The following is a 15,581-nucleotide window of genomic DNA, read 5'->3' as shown; positions in this document are numbered from 1 at the left end:
AAAGTTTTCACTCAAATCAATTGGTGCCCTATAGATAGAATTCTTGAAAAATCTCATTATTTTGACTAAGCTTATTGTGTATATATATATATATATATATATATAATGAATATGATGTGGAATTGATAATAAAGTATTAGTATTTTGGGTGACTAAATGATTGATAAGTAGTGAAATTGGTATTTGGTGAGTTATGATAACTAGAATGAGACATGCGCGATGCGCGGGCGGTAAATTAATGATAGTATATAATAAATATTAAAAATGGCTATGTTTTGTAGAATTAAATTAAATATGTGTAAACTAAAGTTAAATTTAAAAGGTGTTTTGTTTAAAATAATTTGTAGTACAAAAGATTTGGATGTTGGAGTTGTACAAAGTGATATTTTTATTTGGTAGTTTCATTTTTACATTTGTTTTGGTCGATGAATTTAGTCTCCTTATTGTGCTAGTCGTCCTTTTTCTGTCGTAGATTCTTGTGAAGGCATGTTCTTTATGAATTGTTGAGTTGTATGTATTTTCTATTGTGTTGTATCTGCTTTACTTGTTATATCTGTACTCTATCTGTGCTTTCTTTATTTGATTTGTATGTGTTTGTATCTGAGAGATACCTTAGTGGTGGAGGAGTGTTGAGGGTTGTTTTACTTTTGGCAATTTGAAGTCTTGAGGGAAATAGAAAGAGAAGAGTTATATTAGAACTAAAAATTCGTAGATAGAGTACCAAATTTCTAGTTCAGTATAACCTTTAAGTTAAAATCTGAGTGTCAGAGTTCTAGGAATGCTTCTGCCTTTTCCGGGACCTTAGTTATATATTATCTATGTGGACACCTTAATCATACTGAGAACTCCCGATTCTCATTCCATACATATTTTGCTATTTTTCAGATGTAGGTCGAGAGGCACCTCGCTGAGCATTCTGGAGATCTTTTGGAAGCGAAGAACTCTTTCAAGGCTTGGTGTTTTGTATTTTGTTTTTGTATATAGATGTATATATATTCTCTTTTTTTAGGGGTTTTAACTCCTACATGTTAAAACCCTTCAAAATACCCTAAACGATGTTTATGTTCTATTTGGGTATCAAAAATAAAACGACGACGTTTTACCCGTCCAGTGTGGCTTTCAATGTGGCCTCTGTCCAACCACGTCATCATTTTGTCACTGGAAAGTATCTCAGGGATGACCGTTGTTAAGTTGGGGGACAAATTTTGGACAATTTTAAGTTTAGGGATGATATTAAGACTCGACTGCAACTTCAGGGACTACTTTGAATATTAACTCAAGTTTTTCTTTGGTTTAATTACTCTGCAGGTCCCTATAGTTTCACCGAATTTTCAATTAGGTCCCTATACTTTTTTTCTTTTCAATTGGGTCCCTGTACCTTATTTTTTTTTTCAATTAAGTCCCTGTCGTCAGTGTACCGTTTGAGATAACAGAATATTCTTCATAAAAAAGGAATATTCTTGGCAATTAGCTGTAGAGGCTTGGTGAAGTAATCTGAATTTTTTCCTAATACCCAAATAACCCCTCACATTTCATTCCTAAGAAAAAAAGAAACCCTAAGTTTCTCCTATCTTCTCCGTCTCCTGCCTCCATCGACGGCGTGTGTGTCTGCCATCGACTGGGACAGACGGTTGCTGGTGTCCCCTCCGTTGCCTTCTCTCTGCGCTGGGCCCTTGTTCGTTGTTCTTCTCTGAGGTCTGCTCCACGATTTGTCCGGCCAAGGCGTCTTCCTTCCGTCGCGGTGAAAGCCCTCGCCTGGAGTCACCGTGCCGCACGTTGAATGATAAGGACTATGTTGTTGATGGCTGTAGGGAAGGTAACGGTGTTGAGATATGTTCGAATGATAAGGACTATGGCAACGTGCGGCACGGTGACTCCAGGCGAGGGCTTTCACCGCGACGGAAGGAAGACGCCTTGGCCGGACAAATCGTGGAGCAGACCTCAGAGAAGAACAACGAACAAGGGCCCAGCGCAGAGAGAAGGCAACGGAGGGGACACCAGCAACCGTCTGTCCCAGTCGATGGCAGACACACACGCCGTCGATGGAGGCAGGAGACGGAGAAGATAGGAGAAACTTAGGGTTTCTTTTTTTCTTAGGAATGAAATGTGAGGGGTTATTTGGGTATTAGGAAAAAATTCAGATTACTTCACCAAGCCTCTACAGCTAATTGCCAAGAATATTCCTTTTTTATGAAGAATATTCTGTTATCTCAAACGGTACACTGACGACAGGGACTTAATTGAAAAAAAAAATAAGGTACAGGGACCCAATTGAAAAGAAAAAAAGTATAAGGACCTAATTGAAAATTCGGTGAAACTATAGGGACCTGCAGAGTAATTAAACCTTTTTCTTTTGATTCTTGCGTGTTTTTGAGCTGAAAAACTCCTGCAAATATAAAAATATTATTTTAACTCTTAATATTTGATTAATTATTAATTATTATAAAAAGCATAAAAATTTAATTAAAACTTAAAAAATATAAATAAAAATAAATTCTAAAAATTATTTAAGATGACGTGTTATCACGCATTACCACCCCTTCTCGTAAAATTTATTTGGAGCAAGTGCTTATAATATTGCGTGACAAGAAGGGGGTATTCGAGTATGCTTGAGCTATGCTACGGGTCTACCATGCATTGCTTTGATTTTGTTGTCCGATTTTTAACGAATTTAATGAGTTAAATCTCAGAGTGATCTCTGAACTTGCACTCGAGCCTCAAAGTCGTCCCTAGATTTGCATTGGCCCCAATATTGTTCCCGAATTTAACAAAGGTGACTCACGGTCGTCCCTGAAGTATTTTTCGGGGAATATTCCCAAACAACGTGATGACGTGTATGGAGAGCCGCCACGTTGGAATGGTAACGGCTATCTGACGTGGCTGTTATCATTTTTTAACTCAATTTAGTCCCTACATTATTTTATAACCCTAATCCCCAATTTATTATTAGAAACCACTCTGTTTCTTCTTCTCTGCTCTCTTTCATCTTTTCAGCCATTGTTGAGCTGCCATTGTTGAGCGTGATTTGAGTGGGTCATGATGGGTAGAGGCAACAACCATGTTAGTAGCTCTAGTAACCGACGATCTGAGAGAAGATATGGGTGGAGAACCGTCAGAAGTAATGACGAACGCCTTCCAGATAGGAGTGGGTGTGGTAACCGACCCGTCCTCAAATGGTCAGGAACGGAGGCGAATCCAGGGAGACCATTTTATGGTTGTCCTAACTACAATGTAAGTGATTTTTATTTATGTATACAGCTAGCGTCGTTGCTCATTCAATTTGTAACATTTCTTCTCCATGGACATGAAATGTGGTTGCAAAGTGTTGGCAAGAGGTGGTGTGGTCTCTTTATGTGGGCTAACAAAGTTTTGGATGAAGAAGAAGTAAATGACAGAGATAATCGAGGCTTTGAACTAGAGGAGTGGAGGATGAAATTAGCTTGGAAGATTGGAAGCTTGGAGTTTGAAATTAAGGCTCTAAAACTAGCATTTTGTGTGTTGTTAGTTATTGTTTTGGTGGTAATTGTGATTGTTGTTTGTGTAGCATGGAAGTAGTGAAGGCCATTGTAAGACAAAAGTTGTGACTGTTGTACCCTGTGAACAAATGAAAAGAAGTGATAACACCATATTCTATTTTATTGTTGTTGTTGCTAATTATAATTTAGAAATTAAGAAATATGAAGCTAAGGGACAATAACAACTTTTTAAACATTCCATGATAATATGCAGCTTATACTAATTATTTTCAAATTTGTCTGTGTCAAACTAGACACCATCAAAAGGCAACACAGAGTATTTAACTTACAATCCAAAACACATACACCTGACACATGGATCTAAGAAAGCATAAAGTTCAATGTCTAAAACCAAAATGTCTCAACAGAAATAGCAAATGGTCATTTCTTGAATTTTCTTGGTGGTTTGAACCTCGGGGTTGGTATAAAATGCAGGACGTTACGCAACCTTGAAGCTATAGCCGCAGATGCACCAACTATTGGATCGATACGAGCAGTTGTTTGGGGGAGTGTTTGAAACTGGAACATTGGGTGGTGGAGAAGCATTTGAAACATTTGGTAGAGGAGCACCGGTTGCTGGTGGTGGGATTGAGGCTGGTTCAGATGGTGGAAGTTGTCTTCTTTTTTGTGGGAGTTTTGGTGGTCTTGCCTGGACTTGCAGGTCAGGTGTTGCAAAAATTCACAGCTGCATATTCTCTTTCCCAAGTCTACTGCCATGTTGGTTGGCCATCCATGGACCTCGAATTGTTCATAGTCTGCATCTCTGGACCACATTGGCACCCAATTCTTTGATTCATTCTTGATCTTTTCCAAGCGGCTGCGTTGAACAAGGGGGCAGTAAGCCAACATGGTTCTTTAATTTCATTTTGTTCCGGGCTATCGGGACCCAAAATGGTCCCTCACCTTACATAAGTGACATCAAAATAGTCCCTACACATACATAAGTGACATAAAATTAGTCCCTGCATATGTATAAGTGACAGCAAATTCATCCCCACGATTTATTAAGTTCTACTCCTATCCCATTCTATCAAGACAGGCAACAACAATGTGTGAAACAAACCAGTAGATATAAAAACAGAATCATGAAAGCAAAACATGGCTACAAAAAATACATCAACCTAAGGAGTTCAACCCTTACTAAAATATAATAAACAGTAAATAGCAAAGACATCGTTACCTTTTGCATGTCCGAAATGAAACACCACCCATTTTGAAAATAGGAAATGTGTTGTCATCCTCAACTTCAGCAAATTCATCCTCTGAGTTAGCTAGGGGGTGTCTTCATTTCTTCGGAATGCCAAGAATCTGCCAAAAACGAACAATAAAAAACGCAACAAGAAGATACAAAGAAAATCCTAACAAAAATTTTAGAAAAACAACATAAGAAACATGATGAACGAATGAATATATAACGACTTAACAATGTACAAAAAGCCATGATCAATAAAAACAAAGGAGTGGACGGTAGCTATTTTGTTTCTCCTTTCTATTTGGTTACCTCTAACAATCAAGATGCTTCCCGTCAGATCACTACGTGTGTGATAGAGACGAGATAATTAGAATATGCTTGCTTTCCTTGAGAGAGAAGGTCAACAATGGCAGAGAAGACGAAGGAGAGCAGAGAAGAAGAACAGAGTGGTTTCTAATAATAAATTAGGGATTAGGATTATAAAATAATTTAGGGACTAAATTGAGTTAAAAAATGATAACAGCCACGTCAGATAACCGTTACCATTTAAAGGTGGTGCCTCTCCATACACGTCATCACGCCGTTTGGGAATATTCTCCGGAAAATGCTTCAGGGACGACCGTGAGTCACCTTTGTTAAATTCGAGAACAATATTGGGGCCAATGCAAGTTTAGGGACGACTTTGAGGCTCGAGTGCAAGTTCAGGGACCACTCTGAGATTTAACTCGAATTTAATCAACCTTGACCAGATTTAACCAAATTTTTTCTTATATAGTTTAGGCGAATTCTCCCATGCCTTTAATTTGCTGCTGAAATTGCCGAAAAGTAACAAATGGGTCCCAGTAGTTAATTTATTGGGTTAACAGGATAGCGTCGTTAACACTGTAGCAAGTTATTATTATTTTTTAATTTAAAAGTAACTCCACTAAGGACTAGGATAGATAACAAATATAATATTTTATCATGATTCGTGGATTATGAAAGTTAAAAAAAATGTTATTAACAAAATCAATAAATTGAATTTTTAATAATAATTAAAATAAATAATAATAACATCAACAATAATTCAATAGAAAAACAATTTATTAAAGAGTATTTTGGTAGACAAAATTTTATTACAAAAATAAAACTTTTGTTAAAAAATATTTTTGTAAAAAAAATAATTTTTTTTTAAAATGGATAAAATTAATGGTAGTTAACACAAAAAATTTTAAATGGATTAACGACGAGATTTTTTAAAAATTATAAGGAAAGAAAATGTATATTTTACAAATAGAGGAGAGGAGAATGTCATTTTAATATCTCTTAGAGAAGGAGAATACAATTTTCTCTAAAATGTATTATTAACAAGAACGGCAATATAAAATTTATTATAGTGTTTTTTTATTATTTTATAATAAAACTTATTGAAAATTTGTTAAGGATAAAAATAAATTTTAAATATTATTTTTAGTAAATAAAAATTTATTGAAAATTAAAGTGTTGAATTTAAATATTCTTAAACATGTATTTGACGATTAGAAATTAATTAGTATTGTGAAGAAGGTATTATAAAAAAGTGAGACTTTAAAATAGCGTTTGAAAAAGAGACTGAAATTTAATTAAATGTATGTGTTGTATTTGGTGTAGGATGTACATGACTGAATTATATCTCAGTATTTTATTTGGTTCAAAATAAAAATAGAGATTGAAAATACATAAAATGACTAAGTTACCATAATTGTTTTAAATGAAAAAATAAAAAACAAAGAACCCTAACTTAGGGGTGAGAAACAAGCAAAAATTTGTCGGGTCGGCTCGCATAACTCGCCAAAAAGGTAGGCTGAGTTAAAAATTTGAGACCGCTATACTAAAAAAGGCCACCTAACCTACACCGCTTAATCCATGCGTTTTGGCGCGTTTTGGCCGGACGAGGTATGTTGACCTGGGCACCTGGCAGACTTTTAGCTTTAAGGTGATACTTGAATTTAGGGTGTTGTTTTTGTGCTTGTATTTGGAATGTTTATTCGTTTTACTTTAAGTTATAATTTGGACAATGCGGCACGCACCTGAGCGAGTTGCTGACTGCTTCTGTTTAATAGAGCTAGTAAGAACGAGGCGACAAAAGCAGTAACACAGGAATTACGAGGTTGTGGTGGTCCTGCAGGCGGCGACAAAGCCGAGGCTTTCATTAGGTTTTTTAATAGGTGTACAAATTCTTGTGTCTCTACTTTTTAAAGTATTAACAGAAATAAAATTTTGTGTCTTAAAATTAAAAATTTAATTCTAATTTTTGGCTACTAAATGCAATACTAAATTTTAATTTCCTAGAGTCAGGTAACAACTTATAAGTAATTGATTAGTGTTTCAAACTCTAATTCCATGTCTCAATTATTCTTATACTTCCAATTAGCATGAAATTCTCATTCTTTGTACGTGTTTATCCAAATTTTATCTTTGAAATTTATTTAATGACTATGAATAAGAATTTAATATGATTGACAATTAAAAAAAATATATTTAAAAAAAATAAATGACGAACAATTTTCTGAAATATTTTTAATGTGGTTTTTTGGAATAATCTTTTGATGTTAATCATAATAAAAATTGCATAATAATTATATAAATTATGTTAAGTAATTTATTTTATTTTGGAAATAACGTTTTTTATTTATAAATTAAAAAAAACATTTTTAAAATCAATTGATTATATAGCAATATTAATGATAATAATGAAAAGTTTTGTCACTAATAACTTTCACATTATAAGTGTTACCTTACCTAAAATATAAGAGTAGCTTCTTCCCTCCAAATATATCCATTAAAATATCTCTTCCCTCCAAATACATCATCCGTCTTCATTATTAGAACTTAGAAACAAAACCCAAGCCCTAGCATGTTCAGTTAGAGTCAAAATGCTAATCCCAACCCCCACGAGTTTGGAGTTTCCCCAAATTTATGCTACTGGGATAAGCTCTCTGTTTGCGTCCCTCTTCGTTGCCCTTCTTCCCTTTTATTTGCTTGCTTCTTCTTCGTTTGCGTTCTTCTACACGCCTCGTCTCTGCTAGGATTGTGAAATAGTAACTTCTAGCCCTAGGTGCCACTCTGTCCGTCGTGCGGTCGCCGAAATAGGGAAGAAGAGGACGAAGGAGAAGGCCACGATACAGATAAAAGTTGTCTTCGCTGCTTCTTGCACCTCCAGCACGCTATTCTCTGCCTTGTGCTACTTGAAGAAGAGGAAGGTTTTTCCTCACTATTTAATTTAATAAATTAGTTTCAACAAATGTTTTGAGGATACAGTAGTTATTTGATTAAAAAAGAAAGAGAAATAACGTTGGTGATTTTGGGAATTTGCTTAGTTATTTGTGGGTTTGAGAATACTAGTAATCTGGTATGAATGGCTTTTCATGTTTACATTGATAATATAAAGAAGAAATCAAATTGATTTAGCCTGATTCATTTAGTTCTTAAGCATAATGTACTCCATAACTCCGGAACGAACAAACTTTTGTAGAACTTGCTAGGACCATGGAAGGATTTGCTGCAGACTTTGGACTTTATGGCAATTCGACATCTGGTTTTGCTTCATCTCGATGGGATTGGTCATTTCTCTCCAACGCATACGTCAACAACAGTGCTCCTTTAACTCGATTGGATCCAAAGTAAGTAAATCCATCTTTATCTGATTGCTGCGAACATGTGTATCCTTTGAACTATGATCCGTGCCTTACAATCTTCGTCATGCAAAACACAGAGATAAAAGTAAGACCGTGGGATTGGAAGCTGAGTCAAAAGTAGTAGCTCAAGATTGTGGGAAATGTTGCAACAATTTCATGCCCATGCAAATCGAGATACAAGGACTAAAGGAAGAAATGAAGCGACATAGTCAAAAGATGGATGAAATGGCTGTACTACTAAGATAACTTGTGTTGAAGGCTGATGCAGACCCATCCGTTGATGTCAAGACTGTTGCATCAACAACCAAGTCAAAAAGACGATCCACTTCAACTGGGACACCTAAACAAATTATCTCTGGAAAAAAAATGATAAGTTGACGGTAGTTTACTTATATCTCTTATGAAGTTGGAGACTTGGTTTCATTTTGTCAATGTACATCCTTTTGGAACCGTAATTTCTTCTTAAAATGGTTGTGTTCCAACTGAGGACTTCGTTCTCAGACAAAGATGAGGCCAAAGACCAAAAAGAAAGGACACCACAAACTAACAAAATTGGTCCATCAAGACTTGCAACATATATTGGTGAAAGACCTTATGTCGATCTAACTGTGCAGGGATTTGACCCAAACCAAGCAGAAGTAGGTGACAAAATTCCAGAGGTACGTATGTTCATGGAATGATGGTACAACTATAACTTGGAGGAATTTTGGTTGTCTCAGATTATAATTAATCGTAGAAATCTCAAGTAATTTCAAGTTGTGCATTATTTTAAATGAAGTTGTGATTTATGCCACAGAACACCATGTTCACATTTTATCCTCAAAAAGAAATGCGATTAGCAGGCACCGACCTTGCAGTAGCTGCGTACATTTTTGGAATGGTAAAAGACAAAAGGTAAGCGCATAACTCAGATAATTTTGGATTACTGCCTTATGTAATATATTTGAGGTAAAATAATATGCAATAAATAGTTAATGCTAGTGAACGGTTATATGCTTTGCACAGAGAAATCTTGGTCTCGGACCTACATTGCTACGGTGATAAGGAAGCATTCCAAACTCTGGTCCCTGGCCGAAGATTTGTAGACGATGTAAGTATCTAATAAGGGTGGCATTTAATTTTTATGCATGATTGTTTCAATCGATTAACCTCTTTGGTAAATGAACTTGTATATTTAAGTGTCGCTGTGATATTGTAAATATTCGCATAACTTTAAATGGATTTGTCACCCGTTTCATGGCTAAATTTATCCTTTTTAGATTATAATCCTTGTTGCAACGATGCTTACCTACAATTCTGGTCGCCTAATATGGTATTTGCCTCCAACGTTTGCGGTAAGAATTAATGCGTATTTTAAATCCTACTTGCATGCCTCTTATCTCAAAAAAATTACTGGATTTGGATAAATTTTAGCAATTTGCTTGTGGCCGTGGACATTTCCATGGTGTAACAGCCAAATGGATTAGGGATAAATACATGGCTAAGATAGATGAGGTGTTGAAGATATATGTGCCTATTTGGCATGACAACCATTGGTCTTTACTGATCATTGACATGTTGGCAAAGTAGCTCCTGTACTTGGACTCCGCACGTTCGGCTAAGCAAAGAGATTCACATGTCCTGCAGACTAACAAAGTGGTAAATTACTTATTGTACTAGTGCATGGATAGAGATTACCGGTCAGACTTTCAGTCTTGTTCTAAACTTGTATTATTTACAGGCCTTGTTCTTGGAAGAGATAGTCTTAGATGAGTCTTGGTATGCTTGTAAAAGGCATGAAAGGCCAACCATCTCTGAATTTAAGCTAGTGGAACCCGAGCTCAATCAGCAAGAAGTTGGAACGTAAGCTTTTTTTTTATCTTCCTAGTACAAAATAACAATCTTGTATAATACTAGATAGTGTTTGTCTTACTCTTACGTATTGGAATCACTATTTACATTGACTAAACAGAAATGATTGTGGAGTGTGGGTCTGTCAATGGATGATTTTATCTCGATTGTGGGGGTCTCACAATGTAGAGGTATCTACTCCTTTATGGTCCTTGAAAAATGTTTTGTTTACCTCAATTATACAATATTTATTTGTGGCTCACTTTGATAAAAAGGTACATTGTCTTGTATAACTATGCAGAAGGTTACTGAGTACACTAGAATGAAGTTGGCGATTGACTTGGTGCTAAAATCGCATAATGAAATCTGTCAAGATATTATCAATAAGGCAATGAAAAATTGGAGGAGACTCTCCCAAGTTTAGGAGCCTTTGCTGTCGGAAGAACTCCTACCTTAGAGCCTTTAAATTTTGCACAGATCCATGTTGAAGTGATGATAGCAACACATATTTTGTTGGGTATTTTTGTTATGCACAACTAAAACCTCAAGACTAATATAATTAGAACTTAAAATTCATTATATTTCGAATAATGTGAAATTAAATCAGAACTTGAAATTGACAGTTCACTCAAAAAACTTCTAGCATAAATAAGTGCATTATCATCAGATTATTCCAATAAAATACTTATACTAAGAAGTAAATATGAAAATGCAACCTCTCATATAGCTCCACATTTCCAATGGAAAATGGCAATAAAGATAATAATAGTTATATAATAATTAATACATGTAATTACATGATCCTCTCAGGATATAAGAGAGTAATTGATTGATAATATAATGTCTACATTACTAGCGAGCCAAAATAATAATTTGCTCAATTCTTAATAGCGTGGCATATTAACACGTGTATTCCATAGATTTGCAAAAGACATCACTTGAGTCCTCACCGATTGTTCCTTGCATGTGCCATCATATCTTAATATAGAATGCACACATTAGCAAATAGAATAAAAATAGAACACATATCAGTAAATAACGGTAAAAAACATGCAATTAAATCTTCTCAATTAGTTAAACAACCTGAAAATGCCATTGATGGCTAGGAACAAAGGAGAACACATCTGTTCCAGCATTAGAATACATGGCATTGGCAAATGGCATTACTTTAGCAATCGGAGATGTAGATGAAGATGGCATTGCATTCATAGCATGAACTTGGTTAATGTGTTGCTCTTCTAAAAAAATCTATTTTGGGACAGTAATATAATTTGGAATAGAATTTTTACAGATATTCTTCAAAGAGTCTGATGCAACTTCATCACAACCTGCGCTATACAAACCAAACTTGCTTGAAAGTGATCCTTGCTTGGCCTAAAAAGAAAATACCCAAAGAAAAAAAATTATGTAACTTAACGACATTAACCAAATTATAAGTGAAACAACATCTACTTCAATTGATCTAATGAAAAAGCATGTACTTACCGCGACATCATCATCATGACTATTATGCCGTCCTGTTTCAAACCTACTGCCATGCCCTTCGCCTTCAGAGCCATTATCTCCAGTCAAACAATGCTTTTCAGATTCTACATTATGACATGTTCTTCGGGTGTGACCAGTTTGCCCACAACGGGAGCAGTTCCTTGTCTTCAATCCCTTGAATTTCTTGTTGAGTTTTGGCGCACCCCTTATCTTCACAATCTCAAGGTCCTGAATATCTTTGACTGGCCTACTCACGTTTTCGACCAAGCATAACCTCTTCTCCAAATCCTTTATAATGCCATTAACACATCCAATTGTATGGCGATAAGTTGGTGTAGTTTTTGCGACAAGAAAGTTCATCCAAATTGACCCCGACCACAAGGAACCGTACCAGAGAGCAAACGCTCTCTTCGGGTCTTTTCCATCGTCAACTTCTTCATTTAAGTATGCATTTGCTTCTTTTCGCCATCTCTTTAAAACCAAATGTTCAGGCAATTCACAAATATCCTCATGTCTCATGACACAAAATATATGGCTGCATGGTATGCCACTTTGTTGTGAATGCTGACATTCACATTCAATCCTTTCTGAAGTATCATCATGAAGAACATGATAAAGTCTACCTAGTCGTCTAAATTTTGCAACACAATGAACAATATTACTGCCCATACCACTTTTGCCAACATGCTTTAGTGCAACAACTTTTGCTAGTTGATCCTTCACCTCTGGAAATACTTCTGCAGTGTAAACCCTTGCTGCAGCCTGCTTAATGGAGTCCAACCCAGTAGTCAGCACTGACTTACTATACATAGACTTGAATTGAGCAACAAGTTCATTGTTACGGTACTCTTTAACCACGCGCTCTAGATTTTCCACAAGCGCAAGCAAGGTTTCCTGTGACTTAATAAACCTTTTTAGGAAAGAGTTTATACCTTCACATCGAGATGTTGTTCTAACACCTGCACTAAACTTTCCGCATAGGTATGCAGTGGCCCACATTGCCTTATTGGCATATTTGGTTAAAAGCCAGTGGTCCTCATCAATATCAAATTTCTGAATCATTTCTTCCCAGTAAGCTTCAAATTGGGGTACCATCATATTAGCATACATCGATACCTTAAAAGCATCCAAAAGAGACCGATCATTGATGTGACTATTTGCATTTTTCTCAATGTGCCATGCACAATGCCTATGTGTCGTGCTAGGGAAGACCTCCTTTATTGCTTGTCGCATTTGATCGTCGCCGTCAGTCACTACAACACTTGGTTCCTTGTTCATCATGACATCCAAAAATTCCTTCAGCAACCATATGTAGGTATCTCGACTTTCATTGGCAAGCACAGCAAACCCAAATATGCAAGTCAAGCGATGATTATTTGATCCAGAGAAAATCACTACAGGTTTATTATATCTATTCTTCTTATAAGTGGAGTCAAAAGCTAACACATCTCCAAAGTATTGGTAGTCATTGATCATAAGTCCATCAGCCCAGAAAAGATTGCCCAATTTGTTACCGTTGACTAGTGTATAACGAGCAACAGACATTGGGTCCACATCTGCCTTACCCTGGAGATAACTTATTGCTGCCACAGCATCTCCGTTCTCTATCTTTGCACGCCTATCTGGATCAATAAAGTTATAAACATCCTTCTTCGTGAAATTAAGGTTACTATAGCCACTAGCAAGCTTAGCCAAAAACCCAACAATTTGAGAAGTTTGAAACCCAGATTCCTTCATGCAAACAATCCGGGCTTTGTCAGCCTCAGTCAACTTCCGATGGTTAGAAATTAAATGAACAAATTGTTCTGGGATCATTGGATGGTTGTGCTCCTCTTCTAGTGTCTTAACTCTCCATTTCATGGACAACTTATCCAAATAAATAAAACAACGTGCCTTGCAACCAGTTCTTGTCTCTGGCTTATGATTCCTCTTTCTATCAAGTAGACGATAGTGTTTTGGATCCCTTGTCCCTTGGCGATTGCAAACATAGTACTTTCTATTCAAATTCCCATCCTTATCTCTTGACAAGTCTCTTTTACGGACAGCAAAACCCATATCTCTCGCATACTTTACATAAGCTTTATAGGCATGAACCTCCTTGTCAAACTCAGAACTCCATAGCATAGTTGCAGTAACCTTGTCATCATCTTTCTCTATGCTAGATTCAACATTATCAATGTTCTCAACATCTTGATGAGAATCTTCATCCTCATAGGAAAAGCTATCGTCACTGCTGCTACTGGTCCACTCAGGAGCTTGATCACCACTGCTAAATTCATCCATTTTCAAGCCTCCAACTTAAAAGGCAGCACCTAAGAAAGAAAGGACACCCAAAAAAATTTTACAAATCACCCAGAAGCACAATTAGGATTCTGTCTTCATATATAGAAACACATCAAACTAAAATTTTTATGCTATTAAAAATAAGAACAAGGAAACATTTTCCTCTCTCAATACATGCATGGAATAAATTTGGTGATAGGGTTCTTATTCATTATTTTTTTAATAAAGCTTTTGGGTTGTTCATGATTGAAAACGTACAAACAGCAGAGCAAGAAAAAAATTCTTGAGAAAAAAAAGATCGGAGAAAAAACCCTCAAAATTTCGAAGAAATAATATTAAATATAACAATAACAACACAATAACAAAACTCAATAAAAAAAAACACCATGAACTAAAAAAAGTAAAAAATACAAAAGAAAATAAAAAAAATCCCAAATCTTACCTCAGAAATAAATGTAAAGAGGCGTATGGAAGAAATGTGAGAGGAGGGCCACAATGTCACTGTCCACAACAGCAATGGAGGCATAGTGAGGGCAATTGTAACACCAACAGTGATAGAAGAAGATGCCACACCTCGGTTTGTGGGTCTTCGATTTACTTTCAATGGAGAAAGGGTAATGACTCATGAATGGAAGAAATACAGTAACACAGATTAAAATATTGTTAGCAAACAAAGGAAGGAGGAGCAAATAAAAGTTTTGGGTAAACAGTGACTAAGTTAGAGAGAATGAAAAAATCAAGTTAATATCGTTTGTTAATTCTGCAAAACTTACTATTATCCTTGACAGTTTCATATCCACTTGTCAATATTACAATTTACCACATCTTTTCGGCAATATTTCGACAAAAATATTTAGACACCAAAGAACGTACCTATAGTTTAATGGGCAAACCGAATCGGCTAAACTTTTATTTTTTCAATTTTTTGGTCAAGTTGAATCCGATTCTAATAATTATGGGTTGAAAAATTTATCGCTCTCCTCTCTCTTCTTTTAGTTGAATAATCTAAAAAATATTATTTTTAAAATATTTAATAACATCTAAAATTTCTTGACTTAGACATTTAAAAAATCGACAATAATAACATCTATGTCACATTTTATATCTAAATAATCTCATTCTTTTAAAAGCAACAAAAATGCTGCAATATTTTTCCAATAACACATAAAAATGATACACACAACATAGCAAAATACCCAATATTCAACGATTATATCATCCAAAATCTTAATTGCAGCATTTAAAACTATTCAATTATATAAAATATTCAATTATATAAAATATGCAATATATTAGCCTGATATATAATTATATATAATACTTATCTAAAGGTAAGATAAAATTTTCCTATATATAAATTTATGGGATAAGTATTGTTTTGGTCCCTCACGTTGAGGGTTGGAATCGAACCCGTCCTCGATGTATATTTTGATTTAAAATCATACTTAACGTTTTTTTTCGTATTAAAATCGTCCTTTTAATTTTTTTTGGACAAATATACCCTCACCACTACCAGCACAATTACCTCCAACACCAACACCAACACCAATACCAACACCAACACCAACACCAACACCACAACCAGCACCACAGCCAGCACCACCACCACCACCCCACCAC

The 15,581-nt window shown here is 35.5% G+C and overlaps 3 protein-coding genes across 4 annotated transcripts; 2 read left to right on the top strand and 1 right to left on the bottom strand.

The window, feature by feature from the left end:
* LOC107612367 lies at positions 7,825-8,694 on the top strand. Its single transcript, XM_021109727.1, has 3 exons — positions 7,825-7,928; positions 8,201-8,348; positions 8,441-8,694. Exons 2-3 carry the CDS (start codon positions 8,215-8,217, stop codon positions 8,607-8,609), a joined length of 303 nt encoding a protein of 100 aa, XP_020965386.1. The 5' UTR covers positions 7,825-7,928; positions 8,201-8,214; the 3' UTR covers positions 8,610-8,694.
* LOC107611416 lies at positions 8,816-10,772 on the top strand. 2 transcript variants are annotated; one of them, XM_016313343.2, is made up of 6 exons: positions 8,816-9,022; positions 9,160-9,257; positions 9,369-9,453; positions 9,623-9,697; positions 9,777-10,384; positions 10,495-10,772. In XM_016313343.2, exons 1-5 carry the CDS (start codon positions 8,831-8,833, stop codon positions 9,930-9,932), a joined length of 606 nt encoding a protein of 201 aa, XP_016168829.1. In that variant the 5' UTR covers positions 8,816-8,830; the 3' UTR covers positions 9,933-10,384; positions 10,495-10,772. The 2 variants fall into 2 exon arrangements, with proteins under 2 accessions (XP_016168829.1, XP_020965385.1); XM_021109726.1 differs by having other exon boundaries at positions 10,469-10,772.
* LOC107611415 (protein FAR1-RELATED SEQUENCE 5-like) lies at positions 11,442-13,961 on the bottom strand. The gene is made up of 2 exons (XM_016313342.1): positions 11,679-13,961; positions 11,442-11,567 (listed from the first exon to the last, which is right to left on the bottom strand). Exons 1-2 carry the CDS (start codon positions 13,959-13,961, stop codon positions 11,442-11,444), a joined length of 2,409 nt encoding a protein of 802 aa, XP_016168828.1.

The sequence above is a fragment of the Arachis ipaensis genome, chromosome B08 (genome assembly GCF_000816755.2).
Source record: "Arachis ipaensis cultivar K30076 chromosome B08, Araip1.1, whole genome shotgun sequence".
NCBI classification, from domain to species: domain Eukaryota; kingdom Viridiplantae; phylum Streptophyta; class Magnoliopsida; order Fabales; family Fabaceae; genus Arachis; species Arachis ipaensis.
Note: the sequence above shows the minus strand (reverse complement) of the source record. Positions and strands in the feature narration are given on the sequence as shown.

Coding starts and splice junctions, on each gene's coding strand:
- LOC107612367 (XM_021109727.1), top strand. CDS start 8,215: ATGGAAGGATTTGCTGCAGACTTTGGACTTTATGGCAATTCGACATCT. Junction 8,349..8,440: donor TTAACTCGATTGGATCCAAA/GTAAGTAAATCC, acceptor TGCAAAACACAG/AGATAAAAGTAAGACCGTGG.
- LOC107611416 (XM_016313343.2), top strand. CDS start 8,831: ATGGTTGTGTTCCAACTGAGGACTTCGTTCTCAGACAAAGATGAGGCC. Junction 9,258..9,368: donor GGAATGGTAAAAGACAAAAG/GTAAGCGCATAA, acceptor TGCTTTGCACAG/AGAAATCTTGGTCTCGGACC. Junction 9,698..9,776: donor ATTTGCCTCCAACGTTTGCG/GTAAGAATTAAT, acceptor GATAAATTTTAG/CAATTTGCTTGTGGCCGTGG.
- LOC107611415 (XM_016313342.1), bottom strand. CDS start 13,961: ATGGATGAATTTAGCAGTGGTGATCAAGCTCCTGAGTGGACCAGTAGC. Junction 11,568..11,678: donor GTCATGATGATGATGTCGCG/GTAAGTACATGC, acceptor TTTTCTTTTTAG/GCCAAGCAAGGATCACTTTC.